Genomic DNA, 15619 nt, shown 5'->3' on the forward strand with positions numbered 1-15619 from the left:
TATAATTATCTTTGACTCATGTTATATTTGAACACGAATATCGAGAAGGAATTGGTAAATAACAATGTATGGGCCATTACCGTTGCAACAACATCTCCTTTCATTCGGTGTGGGCCCAGTGCTCTTGTAAAATTATCGGATTTGGATATGAGTAAATTGAGATGGAAAATATGAATGAAAATTTTTCAATTGTTGATGACTATGTTGACTGTTGCGGGGTCTTTACTGTTGGTCCCCAACGTAGACAGGTGGAAGGGATAACGGAAGTTGGATTTGCCCTCGTAGCGACTATTTTTGTTCGATTTGCACTGGGTGGTGTCGGAGATTGGGGAAGATGGATATGTTGACTGCGATCTTAGTTGATAAGATAAATGAAATAATTGTTGAGGGTATCCCAAGATTTCTTGGTATTTTCTTATTGGTTTACTCGGTCTGCTTTATGGATCGAATCAATAGAGCAAAAAGAAATGAAAAATTGAAAGACTAGATTAACCATATAAAATATATTTATCAAAATCTCTAAAATAACTTACTACGGCGAGGGTTGGGACATACAAAAATTCCCATGTATATTTATTATTTATTTCGAAATATTTGAAATTTTGATATAAAAAGGTTTTTAAAAAAAATTTGATTGGTAGTTATATTTTTTTATTTATGATATTTTGATTAATTTTAAATTTTTATTTACCATAAAAAAATTTTACACCAAATTATTTTATGTATTTTAAAATAAAATTGAATTATATATAATTTTGGGTATGAGGAAAATTATGGGGATTAAGTCCCCGCGGGGACAGGTTTCAAGAATCCCCGATTAAAATAACAGAGAATGGGGCGGGGATGGATACTGATTTTGTATTCGGTGCGAGGATGGGGACCTGTTTTTTAATTATTTTCATAAATATATAATTATCTTTTACTCATGTTATATTTGAACACGAATATGGAGAAGAAATTGGTAAATAATAATGTATGGGTCATCACCGTTGCGACAACATCTCCTTTCATTGGGTGTGGGCCCAATGCTCTTGTAAAATTATCGGATTTGGATATGACTAAATTGAGATGGAAAATAGGAATGAAAATATTTCAATTGTTGATGATCATGTTGAATGTTGCAGGCTCTTTACTGTTGGTCCCCTACATAGATGGGTGGAAGTGGATAACAGAAGTTGGATTTGCTCTCGTATCGACTATTTTTGTTCGATTTTCATTGGGTGGTGTCGGAGATAGTGGGATGGTGGATATGTTGACTGCGTTGATAAGATAAATGAAATAATTGTTGAGGGTATCCCAAGATTTCTTGGTATTTTCTTATTGGTTTACTCGGTCTGCTTTATGGATCGAATCAGTAGAGCAAAAAGAAATGAAAAATTGAAAGACTGGATTAACCATATGAAATAAATTTATCAAAATCTCTAAAATAACTTACTCCGACGAGGGTTGGGACCCTCAACTCTTTTTCTTGGACGATCGGATACCAAAAGCCACCTAGTGATGTTACGGTGACCTGTGACATTAAAGGTCCAAGATCTTATATAGTGTGAGAGCTACGCATGGGTTCTTTGGGGGCATAGTGCAACACACCTAGGTGCCTCTAAAATTAAAACGAGATTCTATTATTGACCCAAATAACCAATACATGTTCATCTATTTTTTATATAGGTTTGTATACTCACATTTATGTATTGGGAGATTAGGTCTCTCATGTTTTTGTTTTTATCTTGGATACCTTTGGGTTTGGATTTGATCGGGTTGAACCCAAAATTTGATCCAAAGAAATAAAGTAGATCGAGTCCGGTTCGAGTGAACTCGGGTTGACACGCTTTTTTGAAATTATTTTTTTAGAGACTTGAGAAAGATTTATTATATTTTTATATAATATATGTTTGAAAAAAAAATTTATCGTACATTGATATCATAATTTTTCATCACATAATATTTATTTAGTAAAATTTTGATTATTTGAACAATTTTTTGTTGAGTTTGTCTTACGAGACAGTCTCACGAATCATTATTCGTGAGATATTTACAATAAAAAATAATTTTTTTTTATTTGTGACCCAAATTGAAGATTCATCTCACAAATTTGGCAGTTGAAGTTTTTGTGTTGTTTATTTTTTTGTAATAAGTACACTTTAAAATTCTTATAATTATAATTATACTTTCAAATGTAAATGTTATATATGTGAGATTTTGTTATTTTTACCACTTTATTTTTGAAGGACATTGCAGTAATTACATATCGTGACTAAAATCAAGGTAAAGTAAGACAGCGTTATGGCTTTCGTTCGACCTTTCCTTCATTCTCATCCAGCTTCTCTTTTCCGATGAACCAACACATTCGTTCCATTCTCCTTATCCATGGAAAACCCACCTCAAGATTACCGAAGAAATGTCGGGATTTGTCTCATCAACCTATCTAGAAAGGTGGGTCGATGTTTATTTCTTGGATTTCTATTGGCTCTGTGTCTGTGTCTGATGATTTTTATGTGGATTAGTGCTAGATTTTTGCTGCTTCCAGGCTTGATATACCAGATGCTTGGCAGATGCCTCAGGTGAGTTTCATATTTGGATATTATATTGACGAAAATGTTGTTGGGATTTGAGAAATCGACGGGACTTACGTAAAACCAAGAATTTTAATTGGTGAATTTTGTTTTGTTTTTTTTTCTTATGCTAATCTTCTCTTACTTTTAAAGTTCAATCTGCTTCTTTAGGGAGGAATTGATAAAAATGAGGATCCTAGGACTGCCGTCATGAGGGAGTTGAGAGAAGAAACTAGAGTTACCTCTGCTGATATTGTGGCTGAGGTACAACTTGTTTCAATTCGATGTGTTGACTTTAAGAGTTTTTATTTCTGAAAAAGACATTAAGGTTTGATAAGGAAAGCGATAGAAATTAAAGGTGCTTTCCCCCATTTTGTTCTTCCCCGTGGCTAAGAAGTGGACTTAATGAGATTTCAAAGACTATAATGATTTGATCTCGGAAAACTATCTTGATTAATTTTGTACTTGTCTTGTGGTGCACTTTTTTTAAACACCTTACGGCCGGGGAAGAGATTCGGTGTTGAAATGCATAAATTTTCTCTTTACTGTAAGCGAAGATAGGTTCCCCATTACCAGCTATGGAATAGTTTGTGTGGGAGCTTTGATTACATTTAGCGAAAAAATTTCTTCACCATGGTTGAAAAATGTTCATTCAAAAGTAAATTGTAGTATGAGTGGTTGGAGTTTAATTAGTTTATATATTCTTTGACATTTTTCAAGTTAAGGCATTGAAAAAGTTAAACAGAAAGTCGAAAAGGTGTAGTTTTTCCAAACAAAATGGAAGCTTTTTATTCTGTGGATATGTCCAAAATCGAAAAATTCTGACCCTTTCTTCAACGTGCTTTATAGCGTAATGCATCATTGAGCTAGTCTTAAAGACAATTCCATCTCCAGGTGCCGTATTGGTTAACGTATGATTTCCCTCCAGAAGTCAGGGAAAAACTTAAGCAGCAATGGGGTTCAGACTGGAAAGGTCAAGCACAGAAATGATAAGTACTTGTGCCTACTCGAACCGTCATAAACTCAATTTTGAACAGTGGACTCTTTATGCTGCTGGCTGCTGCTTTCGGGGTTGATTTCACTTAAGTTGCAGTTTTTTCTTCCCAATTGTTGAATCGATGTAGACCATAGATCAAATCTACACCTCTTTTATTTTCCCTTTGAACAGATAGGGATTCGTTATACGATCGTGATAGATTTAAACTCGAAATGCCTCCTTTTCCCCCCTCTTTTTAAATAAATTACTCAAGTAAAGAACTGCTTTTATATGAGAGATCAAATAGTGATGGCAATGGTGATGCTCATCTAATTAAATTATTGTCGACTACAAGATCAGAGAGAGACTTAATTGAGCTACCATAAGGGGAGAGAGAGTGTGTAAATTGAGCTACCATAGGGGGTCTTGTAAGTGTAAATGAAATGGTAAATACACATAGAAAATGGCCTGGCTAATGTATTGTCATTGAAGTGGAGCACTCATGCCATTTTTGGTTACACTGTTTCCACCCCCACCCTTCATTATTGTACTTCTGACTTCTCATAATGATATTTTGTTTGTAGTCTTTACCAAATACTGATAACTTGCAATACTACAGGTTTCTTTTAAAATTTATCGGACATGATGAAGAGATCAATCTTTCAGGTGATGGGACTGAGAAGGCCGAGTTTGGTGAATGGTCATGGTTGTCGCCGCAACAAATTGTTGATCTCGTTAGTTTCCTTTTGAACTTAAAAAACTTTGGAATGACTATTCAATGCCCTAATGCTAGGTCCAGTAATCCAAAGTTGATTTGGATTTGCGAGGTTCAAAGCAAAAAAGTACACTCAATGTGATCAAATTAAAAATTGGATACTTGGATCTAGCATGTAGCATCTCATTAAAATCTTGTCATGTTAAATGGAATGTTCTCTTAAAATTTTGTTGATAGGCAGTGGATTTCAAGAATCCAATGTGCCAAGAAGTTTTGACAGTTTTCTCTCCATATCTTGAGTAGATTGACAAGGTTAACCTTGTTACGGGATGGTAATATGTTCCCAGTGTCGGTTTTCTATTCTGGTCAATTTGTCTTGGTTCATTCACAATTTTGTTTCATCCATTTTTATGAAAATTTATTTAAAAAGTTTATTTGTAATGTGATACATATGTATCTCCCTCCTTGCATGTTACCTGTATATATGTTGTTGTGTTGATTATTTAAATGAAATTTTATGCAGTACGAGTATATTAGTACATGTTGTAACAGTGTTCGTGTTCGAAAAGATAGTGTTTTGATAACGAACAAAAATTGGAAACATATGATACACAATTGAGTAATGTTTTGCCGAGGTCACTGGTCTGCTTATTTTAGCTGCCTCAAAAGCAGTTTCTTAAATAGCACGCATTTTTATGACTCACTAGGTTAGTAATTTATACAAACAACGCACACTGTTCTTAGGAAAAGCGTGTTGTGGCGCAAATAGTGTGCCGTGTTTGGGCCGAAATTAACGGATGGAAAACGAAAAAATAGGGAAAGAAAGAAAAGTTCAAATTATAAAGTTATGTATTATTATAATTTTTTTGTCAAATTTTATTTTATTAGGTATTTCATGACATCAAATTTTATATTTTTCAAAATGTCTAATTTATACAAAATTATGATATTTATTAAAATTATGGTTTTCAACAACTATTGATTCAATTATATATGTAACACATAAATTTTTTATCAAATACTGTTTGCACTCATTTATAATTTATGTTGTACATATTATATTACATTGAATTTTATTATTGACTAAAATACAAAAAAAATCATTAATTAATTGCACATTAGACTCTTTTCATCTCAAGTTATTTACTTAACAATGTTTATCGATAAAAAATGGTGTTCCTACGTGCATCGCACATGCCTTTAACTAGTATATCTAAAAGTTCCAAAACTATAGAATTCATATTTTGTAATTTACCATAATAAATGATAGTTTTAAAAATATCACATAAATACGCTAATGATGGTTTTGCAAATTTAGTGATGTAGTAATCCGGTTTCATTTTACAATATTAATTTGACTAACGTGTTTAGATCAAGTAAAAAATGATTAAAAAATTTTAATTTGATCAAACGGACCAAGAAATTGGATCCAGAATGTCCAAAAATGGTTAATGGGCTTTTTAGGCTCGGGTAGTTCGGATGGTCCGAACAAAGTTAGGTCATGTGCATTATCGATGTGTCATCACTGCTCGAACACATAGGAGTTCAGATCATTTGAAGTTGGGATCGGATCGTCCGAACAGCGCATGCAGGCAACGTGGCAATCATGCAAGATCATAACGCCCGAACTCGAGATCCGAGCGTCTGATCTATGCCTATAAATAGGGCATTCGGGATTCATTTTTCTTTATTAATTTCCCAAGTTCCAATCTCATTTCTTAGCTTAGTTGGGAGCTTTCCAGCCTTCTTTGGCTAGGGGCTGGTCTTGGCAAGGCGTCCGAGAGTCGTAACGGAGTTGTGCCCAAGTTCCGGGGCATTCGTTATCAACGGGCTAACGACGGACGAAGGTGTAACCCTAGATCCTATAAATAGTTTGAGTGTATTTATTAGCTTAGTTAAGGCTTTTAGATATGGTTTAGTGATATAATAATCTTGTAATTATAGGCTTGGACAGTAGAGCTGGTGTAGCTTGTCTGTTAGTATTGAAGTAAGAAAGTAATGTTTGAGATACCTTGACTGATTATGCATGTATTATATGTTGCATTATTTATATGACATGATTTTATTTGCATATATTATGTCACGTTATTATGCTTCATACATGATCATCTTGGGCTTGTATCCTTATATTATCCTGTAGTGGGGTTTTTACCCTATCTTGTTAGTGGATGGTTGGACACGTAGATTCGTGATCAAGTCACCTATATCCACTGTTGGGTATGTGAGTTACCTCCTGGTGCGACGGCGCGTAGTGCTACATACCTAGTGCCCGAGTCTATCTTTGATCAAAGTTTTCTTGACCTCGAGTCTTGGTAACCCGTACACTTGCATGCATGCATATATAATATTTATATACTCATGCGCTCGTGCTGAGCGTAGTTCGCTCACGTCCATGTTTTTTTATTTATTGGACACCCCATTCGACGGGGTAGGACTAAAGTTGGATAGCGCATGTTTTTGTATTTATTGAACACCCCATTCGACGGGGTAGGTTTCAAGTTGGATAGCGCAGGAGATGCTGGGAGATCATAGGTGCTGAGGTCGTTAGCATTGGGAGTTTATCGTTGCAGTATTTGTTTATTGTTACAAAAATATTGATGTTATTCGATTTGGTTGTAAATTGTAATAAATTAAGTTTACAGATTTTTCTTCTTGGGATTGTATAACTTTATCAGTTTCCACAGCTTAACTTTGATACTGTGTTAATTAAGATTATTGCATGCTTGTTCTGATTAGTAGGTGATCACGATGCGGGTCACTACAAGTGATGCTTGACTTTAATACATCACTTTCCGCAACTCAAGATGTTCTTTTAAATTTGATTGCTATGCAACACATTTGGTATATGAACCTAAGATTGATCATCTGGATAGAACTTGACCAGTTAGCATCAATAATACAACGTGAATTTGAGTTCTAAGACAGAATACCACATGCATTTTTTTTAACCCTTTCCCGGAGTCATATTTTATTCAGCAAAGCAGATTCATTAACATGACAATATATTTATCGGAAACACAAGTTACCATTACAGTGACGTTAGAAGAAGATGATAAACAATAACTTGGTTGTCTTATAAATAAGAATCGACATCATAATCTTCTCTAACCCCGGAGTGAAGCTCGAGGAACAGCTGGTAACCCTAATTCATCCTCACCCTCTCAAACACAGAACAAATCAGTTATCTGACAATGCCCACAGATACAGAATGACAAGGCATGCCATATTGGTGATGAATTCCAAAGGCATAATCCTTTAGAGAGAACTATCGCAAAATGAAAACCAACCATTCGACAAGGTCTATTAATTCCTCCAGCATTGTTAAGTATCATTTGGGTACGAGGAATATAATTAACTCAAGGATGATGTTTCATATCAACAATGGGGAAAATCACTGTTCTATTCTGGCTATGAGAGGAATGTGAAATTTACCTGTCGGCCGGCAGGAACAGAAGCATGCCCGCTCGGCGCTGATGGCAAGTTGAGTTATGCATCCAAATCATTGTCAGGTTGGAGATAAGCAGGCACTCCATCACCCTCAGTTTCAAACCCCATGTCTGCTTCCAGAGCATCGAGTTCTGCATGATGGAATCAAATAGTTTCAATAGAAGCAGAGTGATTAAGTGATGGAAGCAATGAAATAGGAAAGTCACACAGATTTCAATAATCATAATTTGCAAGCAGATGACGCAGTGTCTAACACCATAGTTAAAGAACCATGACGAACAAAATTCCCCAAATGGCATCTGGTGTTTCATGATTCTAGTCAATTGTAGAGTATAGAATTGAGTATTACCACCCATGAGTTCATCCTCATCGATGTCATCAGGTACATTATAGCTTCTACCCAGGGACTCTTGGATTTCATTATTAATGTCCATTAGGTCCATCATCTCATCTTGTAAGTTCTAAAAATTATAGAAATAACAGAGCAACATCAGAAAATGTATTTAACAAGACATCCTGAACACATAAAGGGAAAAAAGTATCAAGAGTGAGATACAGACATCGATGTTTTGAATTTTCACATTCTTCATCATTCCTTTAAGCTCTTTGTTTGCTGACTTCAAAGCTGACATCTGAAAGAATATAGCAGAAAGTCGTTAATGGTTAACTAGACCCTTCTACAATCCCATCCAAGGCACTAAATATATTGTGCAAGTATTGACAATGAATATTAAATGGGCAACACAAAAGGCACTTAGGCAAATATTAAACTTGGATAAGCGATATAAATTTCACAAACTGTGTGTCTCCTTTGTGGCAAATGGCTGGTTGGATCCCCACCACTGATGAAGTAGGCAGCAGGGTCCATTCATGTTAAAGATATGATCTGCCTAACAAGACCTAATTTTTTTCCCACAGGGCGTAATGGCTAAAGTGCATTTACATGAATTACAAGAAACCAGAGTAGCCATACTGACTAAAAAAATAGGGTAAATCTTTGTCAGCAATTCATATCAACACGAAGCTCAAATATCAGTCATACTACACAAAGACCAGCAGAAAATTATGTGCTTCAGCTTAAAATGTAACAAATGTTCTAAGCCATTGCATCAACCAACAGATGGTCAGCTTTTAAGGGCTGGGAAATTAATAATAGCACAAAAATTTATATCCCTACATGCTACACCACAGACATGTAGATACAACAATAATTCTCAATGTAATACAATTACAAGATAAATCAGAAAATACAAGTATGATTCCTTCTACCGTTTTTGCTAATCCCTATGAAAATACAAAATAAACTGAATGAACCATGTAAACAACACCATTGGAGAGCAAAACATTTTGGAATATCCAAGACACATACAATTTGCTGAGCATCTTTGATTCCCTCTGCAGCAAATGCAACTTGAACAAGGTTGAATGTCTAATTGTATAACATGTCCCGCTGACCTTCATACTTGTCCAAGAAAAATAGGAAAATGAACATATTAACCATTTCAGTTGAAAGTTCTGAACGAGGTCAAGTCAACGTCGGATAAATATGAATACCATCATTTCCATCAGACGAACAACCATGAAAACATGTAAACAAGTGAATAAGGATACACCGGAACAAGGCAGATAGACACTTCCCAAGAAGAAGATTAACATTTCTTATAATTTCAATTTGAATTTGACAGCATCATGAGTAATCACAGTAATTTTCGGGGGGTAGACACAATTTTGTTCACCATGAACAGAAGAAATGTGCAAAAACAACTTGACCTACAAGAAAAATGCCGATACCCGTAAACGAATAAAAGAAAGAAAAAAAGTACCTTCTCATCAACAATTACTTGACCATCATTCAACAATCAACATTAAAACAAAGAGTATATGATGGATCATTGCACCCATTATGAAAAAGAAGCAGAGAACAAAAGTGCTCAAGTTTAATCTTCCCTTGTTGATTCTAAAAATAATGTGATGACAAGGATGAAATTTATGACTACGAGGAAGCATTGTTTTCTCTTTGGCCTATAATTATACGAATTGGATATATTTTACTGATCCTTGAAAAAATTTATGAAGATGACTTTCATCAGAAGTGCCTTATGTCAGCCGCAAACCATTATATATTCCAACAAAAGCTGTTGAAATTAACAGAAGAAAAAAAATTGTTTCCCTCACTTTCTCTTGTAAATTTGATCCCACTTTTTATTTATTCTAATCTACCTGGCCTTACCTTTCCTTATAGAAGTTATTCAAAACAAAAAAATACCCAGCGATCGACTTTTTAGAAACAACTTAGCTCCTATTCTAATCTAGCTTTAGCCTAAAATCTCATAAGCACCCAAAAAAAATGCTAACCATCGTTAAACCTTCAAAATATTCTTCCACATAAGAATATGACTAATCAATAAAATGATTTCTCAAGTCCAACATAATTGTGCTGACTAAGGTTAGATTGCTTCAGTCTTCAATTAAGCTAACTCATATATTTTTGAGCAATTATATAACTTTCAAAAACACATAATAATGTGACTAATACATTGGTTTCTTGAGCCAACCTAAAATGCGGGTATGTGGCCAATAAGATCAAATTGTTTTAATTTTTTAATTTTGATTCAGCTAACTCATATATTTATTGGTATTTATCTAACTTTCAGAAAGACCAAAATATTTATTGTCGTCATGCATTCAAGTACGAAATTACATTAATATAACAAGTGAACCAAAAACCGTGAAAGTGCAGGTCAACAGATCAATTAATTGTACTTGAATAACCAACTTTCAGCTACAACATTTGGCACACCACCAAAAGAGGGTTCTGAACTACAATAAAGATCCGAAGAACTTCCAATCATAGAAAGAATAACATGCACTATTGGTGCCATCAATTTACCGCCCGAGATGATGCTGAATAAGCCGTTGTGAATATGATATCAAGTCATATACATTAGCATGGCTGCTGGTAAAAAAGCTTACATTTTTTTTTTTCTTAAGAACTCTCATAGCTCTAGCTTTGACAGCTTCTTGCGCAGGACCTGGTCATGTTTATGGAAGATTTAGAAATATGACCTTCTCCTATACAACTTTTGAAAAATAACATTGATTTGTTATATTACAAAAATATCCCCGTTAAATAAATTTTTAAAACATCTTTATTCATAAATCCAACCATTAAAATTTAAAATAAGTCTGTAAACTCCTTACCTCAGAACACATCTCGTAAACGTAAACCCCGATTGTCTCCAGAAACCATCTTCATTGCTCATGTGACCATCTTCTTCCTCCATTCCTTCATATCTTTCTCTAGAAAATATATTTCGCACTCAAGTGGCCATTTTCTTCCTCCCACAACCATCTTTTTTGAGAGCCCATCTTCCTCACCATCACACGACCATTGCTACTTCCAATCCAATGTCTAATGAAAGAGTTCTTGTAAGTTTGTTTACCTATTTTGCAAAAAAAAATTGTGAAATTTCTTTGTATTAGTTTCTGGGTTGTGATGTTTTGTACGATTTGAAAATATATATGATTTTTCATAGATCAATTTGAAACATATGTGACATGACCTAGATTAGCGATGAGTAGTTTGACAGAGATGCAAATATATTTGAACATTGTGAATTAGGGCTTCCAAGGGAAGGGAGGGGCCGGGAATAGATTGAAAATAGAAGAAATGTTTGAAGAAATTTTATGTAGACCATTATTTTTATGTGCACTTTTTTTTGGCTAAGGAGACCATTGGATTGTTTTTGGAGACCATTAGATGGTCTATGAAGACCATTTTATTTTTTGCTAAGGAGACCATTGTATGGTTTTTGGAGACCATTAGATGGTCTACGAAGACCATTTTTATAACGTGTGGAGACCGTATTTTGATTTTTTTTATGTGGACTTTTTTTTTTTTTTTGCTAAGGAGACCATTGGATGGTTTTGGAGACCATTTTTATAACGTGTGGAGATTATCTTTAGATTTTTTTTTTATGTGCACTTTTTTTTGCTAAGAAGACCATTGGATGGTTTTTGGAGACTATTAGATGGTCTACGAAAACTATTTCATTTTTTATTTGAAACGAAGGAAAAAAAGAGAAAAAAAGGTATCTTGGAGACCATTTTTTTAGGGGCATTTAAAAAAATGACCTTAGTTGGTCTTTCATTTTGGTCAAATGACCTTAAAGATTTTTTTTTAAGTCAATGACCTCCATTTTGATTAAAAAAAACCATTTATCTTAATTTACCCTTAACTAATCATTGTACTTTTTGAAAAATAAAATAATAATAAAATAATTATATATTCTAAATAACGTGATTGGTCAAATTCATACTTTGGCTCTCTCTCTTATTTTCTCCCAGTTTCTCTTCTTCACTCCGATTTCTTCTTCTCTTCTCATTTTCATTCACTCAGCTAGGTATGTATATTTTGTGATGGTCTTATTTTCTTCTTGTGTGATTTTTTTCCTCCATTCACAAGGTAGGTATTCATATTTTGCCCTACTTGTCTTTTTGTAAGCTTGTATGCAAATTTTGTGATGGTCTTTTTGTTTATAATGTTGGTCTCTTATGGTTGTCGTGGATGGTCTCCGTAGTTTATAATGGTCTCTCATAGTTATATGATGGTCTCCTAGCCTTATTGTGGATGGTCTATGTAGTTTTATAATGATCTCTCGTAGTTATATGATGGTCTCCTAGCCTTGTCGTGGATGATCTCTATAGTTTTATAATGGTCTCTCGTAGTTATATGATGTTCTCCTAGCCTGGTCGTGGATGATCTCTTTAGTTTTATAATGGTCTCTCATAGTTATATGATGGTCTCTTAGCCTATAAATTTTTTTTGCTCTCGTAGTTATATATTATCTCCTAGCCTTGCCATGGATGGTCTCTGCAATTTTATATGATGGTCTCTGTAGTTTTGTAATGGTATCTCATAGTTATATGATGGTCTTCTAGTCTATAATATTGTTGCTCACATAGTTATATGATGATCTCCTAACCTTGTCGTGATGGTCTCTCATAGTTATATGATGGTCTCGTAACCTTGTCGTGATGGTCTCTCATAGTTATATGATTAATTGTCTCCTAGCTTATAATTGTTTTACCAAAAAAAATTGAAATATTCTTAACATTGATTTTGTTGTTAATGCAGGATGCCCACGATAAATATTCCTTTTGTTGGGGAGTTTTGTTGACGTAAATGAAATGAGGTTGTCATTATGATAGATTGGTCTGCGTGATAATATATTGCATTGATGGTCTCTTGATGGTCTCATGGTCTATATCCAGTGGTCGCCCAATATATGTGTAGTGACCCTTACCCGGATCACCTACTAAAAAGAGCTTAGGCATGCAATTAACTTAATTAAACAGATATCAGAATTTAAACTGCGGAAACCATAACAATATACAATCCCAAGGGAAGGAATCTGTAAATACCCAAATATATACAACCAGATCGAATAGCTGTATCAATCCAATAATAACATAAATAAAACCTAGACAAAGCTCCAGCTGGCCATCCACTGTCTAGCCCCTCTTGGACCCACCCGCATCGTCCAAACGTAAACCTGCCCCATGGAATAGGGTGTCAAGAACACAGAGTACGAGATGTGAGCATAAAACGCTCAGTACGAGAGTATGAGTATACATGCATGCAAAGTGAACTCCCTACAGACTCGAGGTCAAGGATCAGATAACAGAGACAGACCGGGCCCTGGTATGTAGCACGCTGTGTCGTCGCTTCAGGAGGTGGCTCCCATACCGAGTACATGTGGATACACCAGACCCAAATCGATGGAAGTCCATCCACTAACAGGGTACAACCCTACTAATAGACATCTCGAAGGAGATAACAGCAATATGCAAATGAATGCAGCATAATATCATGACATATAAATCATACAGTCACATAATACTTGCATACTCAGTCAGGATATCTCGAACAGTACTTTCGTACCTAACACCGTAGTTTGAACTAAGCTGGAAGAAGACAACCCCTAACTGCCTTAGGTCCAAGCCCGACTCGACCCGGTCTCAAGACTGACCCGACCTGAACTGCTCCTGGTCAATCCCCGACCTGAACTTCACCTGGTCAAGCCCCGACCTGAACTGCTCCTTGTCAAGCCCCGACCTGAACTGCACCTGGTCAAGCCCCGAGCTACTCCTTCCCGAACTCCCGAGCTACTCTTGGTCCGAGCAGAACTAAGAAGTGAGGTGAAATGGTGTAAAATGACCGAACCCTCGACTTCTATTTATAGAGGATGAGCCGGGACAGCTGTCCACCGAGTGCGTGACACCTGGCAGGACACTAATCGTGCTTTTGCTTCAGCCACGTGTTCACTCCCGACCTACCTACCATGTGCTCTTCCCATGACCGAACACTACCTTGGCTTTGCACAACACTTTCTTGAGCATCCTAATCCCCGACCCGAGCCACTCATGACCGACCCGAGCCCCAAGGGAAAGACCCGAGCTCAAACCAAACTCCACACACATACATGACCGAGCCCTAGCTCCCTGCCCGAGCCCTAGATCTATACCCGAGCACTAGCTCTATACCCGAGCCCTTGCTCTATGCCCGAGCCCTAGCTCTATACCCGAGCCCTTGTTGATCAACCATGACCGACTCGAGCTGCTCATGACTGACCCGAGCTGCTCATGACCGACCCGAGCTGCTCATTCATGTCATGTATTCTTTGACCTTGACTTGTGCTCTTGGTAATAAAATATTTATTAGATTTAAACATAATTAACCATTAATCTTGTAAATTGGAACTGGGCTAATACATTCTCCCCCACTTAAGATATTTCGTCCTCGAATACAGATCTTAAGTACCGAATGTAAAGCAAGATACAAACTTTCCTTTATTCAAACTGAATATTTTACAAGATAAAACTGAATACTACTCAAGAATGAAATCAAAACAGCTCAGGATGGTCTTCACGCATCCTGTCCTCAAGCTCCCAAATAGCCTCTTCAGTGCCTCGGCGCTGCCACTGAACTAGAACCAAAGGAATGACTTTGTTTCGCAGAACCTTATCCTTATAATCCAGGATACGAGTAGGTTTCTCAACATAAGTCAAATCCTTATCCACCTTAACATCAGACCGTTGTAGGATGTGGGACTCATCTGCCACATACCGTCGCAACAGAGATACGTGAAACACGTCGTGAATACTGGAAAGATACGGTGGCAAAGCCAGACGATAAGCCAAATCTCCAATGCTCTCCAAAATCTCAAATGGACCGATAAACCTGGGAGATAACTTGCCCTTAAGGCCAAATCTGAGAATCCTGCTGAAAGGTGACACTCTTAGAAACACTTTCTCCCCAACATCGAACTGCAAAGGCCTACGCTTGGTGTTAGCATAGCTGGCCTGACGATCCTGTGCAGCCTTAATCCGTTTCTTGATCTGATCGACAATGTCGATTGCCTGCTGGATTAATTCTGGTCCCTCAGCCTGTCTCTCCCCCACTTCTTCCCAGAAAAGTGGAGTACGACAACATCGCCCGTACAACTCCTCAAAAGGTGCCATACCTATGCTAGTATGGTAACTGTTGTTGTACGCGAACTCAATCAACGGCAAATGATCCTGCCAGGCTGAACCAAAATCCATAACGCACGCTCGAAGCATATCCTCCAATGTACGGATAGTGCGCTCTGACTGACCATCAGTCTCCGGATGATAGGCAGTACTCAAACTGAGAGTAGTACCCATCGCATGCTGAACACTCCCCCATAACCTAGAAGTAAACCTAGGGTCTCGATCGTTGACAATGCTCACAGGCACTCCATGAAGTCGAACGATCTCCTGAACAGACATACGAGCCATACGATCCACATTGTACTCTCGGCTATAGGCAATGAAATGCGCTAACTCTGTGAGTCGGTCCACCACAACCCAGATAGCATCACAATTCCTCGGGGATAACGGCAAATG

At 36.5% G+C, this 15619-nt stretch overlaps 1 protein-coding gene and 1 pseudogene across 1 annotated transcript; one reads left to right on the forward strand and one right to left on the reverse strand.

The window, feature by feature from the left end:
* The first annotated feature begins 2359 nt into the window (after positions 1-2359).
* Positions 2360-4677, forward strand: LOC140867174 (nudix hydrolase 26, chloroplastic-like). The gene is made up of 6 exons (XM_073272251.1): positions 2360-2433; positions 2511-2561; positions 2724-2816; positions 3447-3540; positions 4147-4262; positions 4481-4677. The coding sequence occupies exons 1-6, from the start codon at positions 2368-2370 to the stop codon at positions 4544-4546; spliced, it is 486 nt and encodes a 161-aa protein (XP_073128352.1). The 5' UTR covers positions 2360-2367; the 3' UTR covers positions 4547-4677.
* Positions 4678-7146: 2469 nt separating this feature from the next.
* On the reverse strand, positions 7147-10726 carry LOC140867259 (vacuolar protein sorting-associated protein 60.1-like; annotated as a pseudogene).
* Between the last annotated feature and the right edge of the window lie 4893 nt (positions 10727-15619).

Source organism: Henckelia pumila, chromosome 4 (assembly GCF_033568475.1).
Source record: "Henckelia pumila isolate YLH828 chromosome 4, ASM3356847v2, whole genome shotgun sequence".
Lineage (NCBI taxonomy): Eukaryota > Viridiplantae > Streptophyta > Magnoliopsida > Lamiales > Gesneriaceae > Henckelia > Henckelia pumila.